Source organism: Lampetra planeri, unplaced genomic scaffold (genome assembly GCF_965212315.1).
Source record: "Lampetra planeri unplaced genomic scaffold, kcLamPlan1.2.h2 scaffold_176, whole genome shotgun sequence".
In the NCBI taxonomy this organism is placed as follows: Eukaryota; Metazoa; Chordata; class Hyperoartia; order Petromyzontiformes; family Petromyzontidae; genus Lampetra; species Lampetra planeri.
Window position 1 is genome coordinate 147,510 of NW_027614497.1, and position 2,491 is coordinate 150,000.

A 2,491-nucleotide genomic window follows, 5' to 3' on the forward strand; every position below is an offset into this window, starting at 1 on the left:
CACACACGTACACACACACGTACACGCGCGTGTACACGTTGGCGTGTGTGCGTAGATATAAATGTTTTTCAGTGTATCCATCGGGTCGGGAGCGTCAGTGTCTCCGCCGTCCTGCGTGTTGTGGTGCGGTGAGCGCACGCACGCATGCACGCACGCACACGCACGCACGTACGTACGCACGCACACGCACGTACGCACACGCACGCACGTACGTACGCACGCACACGCACGTACGCACACGCACGCACGTACGTACGCACACGCACGCACGTACGTACGCACACGCACGCACACGCACGCACGTACGTACGCACACGCACGCACGTACGTACGCACACGCACGCACACGCACGCACGTACGTACGCACACGCACGCACGTACGTACGCACACGCACGCACGTACGCACGCACGCACGCACACGCAAGCACGTACATACGCGCGCACGCACACGCACGCACGTGACCGCGAGCGACGAACGAGGGGTTCAATCTTCACAGGGGCTCGTCGTCGTCGACCGTCAGATCCTGCGACTCGGAATCTTGCGCCCTCAACGTCCTCACGTCGTCGTCGTCGTCGTCGGCGTCGCCGTCGTCGTCGCCGTTGGCGTTCTCTTCACTTCGGAGATCCGCGTCGTCGCCTCCTCCCAGCTCGCCGTCGTTGTTGTTGTCGTCGGTGGTGGTGGTGGTGGCGACATCGGTGATGTCATCGTCCTCAACGTCACCACCGTCACCGTCGTCGCCGTGACCACCACCACTGCCATCGTCACCTCCACCGTAATCGGTGACTTCAACGCGGCTTTCACAGTCTTCAGCATCGCCGCCGCCATCACCGCCGCCATCACCGCCGCCATCACCGCCATCACCGCCGCCATCACCGCCATCACCGCCGCCATCACCTCCATCGCCACTGCCATCACCGCCATCACCACCATCACCGCCGCCATCACCGCCATCACCGCCGCCATCGCCGCCGTCACCGCCACCGTCGCCGCCGCCATCGTCCACGATGTTTTCAAGTCCCTGGAAGTCTGAATCGCAGTAGCAGTATCCGCCGCAGCCGCCGCCGCCGCCGCCGTCGCCGCAACCGTCGTCACCGTCACCGTGGCGGCGGTGGCGGCACCGCGGCCGCTCGGCCGTCGTGAGCTCGAACTGGAAGCGGTCGGCCTGCGGCGGCGGCGGCGGCTGCGGCTGCGGCTGACCGCCGCCGGTGCCGTCCACCTCCGAGTTGGCCGCGGCCGCCGCACCGTCGCAGTCGTCGGCGGCGTTGGCGGCCGCCGACGCCGCCGACGACGGCGACGAGGAGGAGGCGGACGACGACGAGCCGGCGCCGGTGCCGGTGCCGCCGCCGCCGGTGCCGCCGCCGGTGCCGCTGTCGGGCGGAGGGGAGGGGCTGTTGGGGATGGCGTTCTGGTAGAAGTCGCGGTTCTCCTCCAGCAGCTCGAGCATCTCCTGGGCGTCGGGCTGCACCAGGTCGGCCCACGTCTCCCACAGCGGGTGGGCGATGTAGTCGATGAAGCCCACCTGGGGGGCGCGCGGGGCGGGGCGGGGGGTGAGAGGGGGTGGGGCGAGGGGGGGGGGCGGGGGACGCGGGGCGGGGGGTGAGAGGGAGGGGGGGGGTGAGCGAGCCGCGCTACGGATCGGCCTTCCACCCGAGTTTTGGTTCCCGCTCAAAGGCGGCCCCGGGTGTCGTGGCGGTGCTGGCCGCCACGACACCGTGCGTGTGTACGCGTGCGTGTGTACGTGCGTGTGTACGTGCGTGTGTACGTGCGTGTGTACGTGCGTGCGTGTGTACGCGCGGGCGTGTACGCGCATGTGCACGTGCGTGCGTCCTCCGTGCCTGCGACTTCTCGACGAAGGCGCTGTGGCGGTCGCACATGTACGTGCGTGTGTGCGTGTGTACGCGTGCGTGTGTACGCGCGTGTGTACACGTGCGTGTGCGCGCGTGTGCGTGTGCGCGTGTGTGCGTCCCCCGTGCCTGCGACTTCTCGACGGAGGCGCTGTGGCGGTCGCACATGTACGTGCGTGTGTGCGTGTGTACGCGTGCGTGTGTATGCGCGTGTGTGTACGTGCGGGCGTGTGCGCGCGTGTGCGTGTGTACGCGTGCGTGCGTCCCCCGTGCCTGCGACTTCTCGACGGAGGCGCTGTGGCGGTCGCACATGGGGCTGATGTCGATGCCGCGCTCGCGCTCGCGGTCGCCCTGCCCGTAGAACTCGTCCACGATGCGCCCCGTCCACTGCTGGTACAGCGCCAGCGGCTTCGTCGGGTTGCTCAGGTCCGCACAGTGCACCATGTTCTGTAGCACCTGCTCGCGCACGGGAGGGACGGGGGGGGGGGGGTCAGAGTCACGGGGTCGGGTGAAGGGGTCAGGTGTCAGGGGTCGGGTGAAGGGGTCGGGGTGAGGGGTCGGAGTCAGGGGTCAGGTGAAGGGGTCGGTTGTCGGGTGTCGGGGGTAGAGTGTCAGGGGTCGGAGTCAGGGGTCAAGTCAAGGGG

The 2,491-nt window shown here is 68.6% G+C and overlaps 1 protein-coding gene across 1 annotated transcript in view; it reads right to left on the bottom strand.

Moving 5' to 3' along the window:
• Positions 1–455: 455 nt before the first annotated feature.
• Positions 456–2,491, bottom strand: part of LOC144739867 (uncharacterized) — a 5,121-nt gene continuing 3,085 nt past the window's right edge. Inside the window, exons 3-4 of the mRNA XM_078622755.1 lie at positions 2,121–2,303; positions 456–1,522 (exon numbers count right to left, since the gene is read on the bottom strand). Of these exons, the coding sequence (XP_078478881.1) occupies positions 494–1,522; positions 2,121–2,303 (1,212 nt within the window). The 3' untranslated portion in view covers positions 456–493. The remainder of the gene's footprint in view (positions 1,523–2,120; positions 2,304–2,491) is intronic.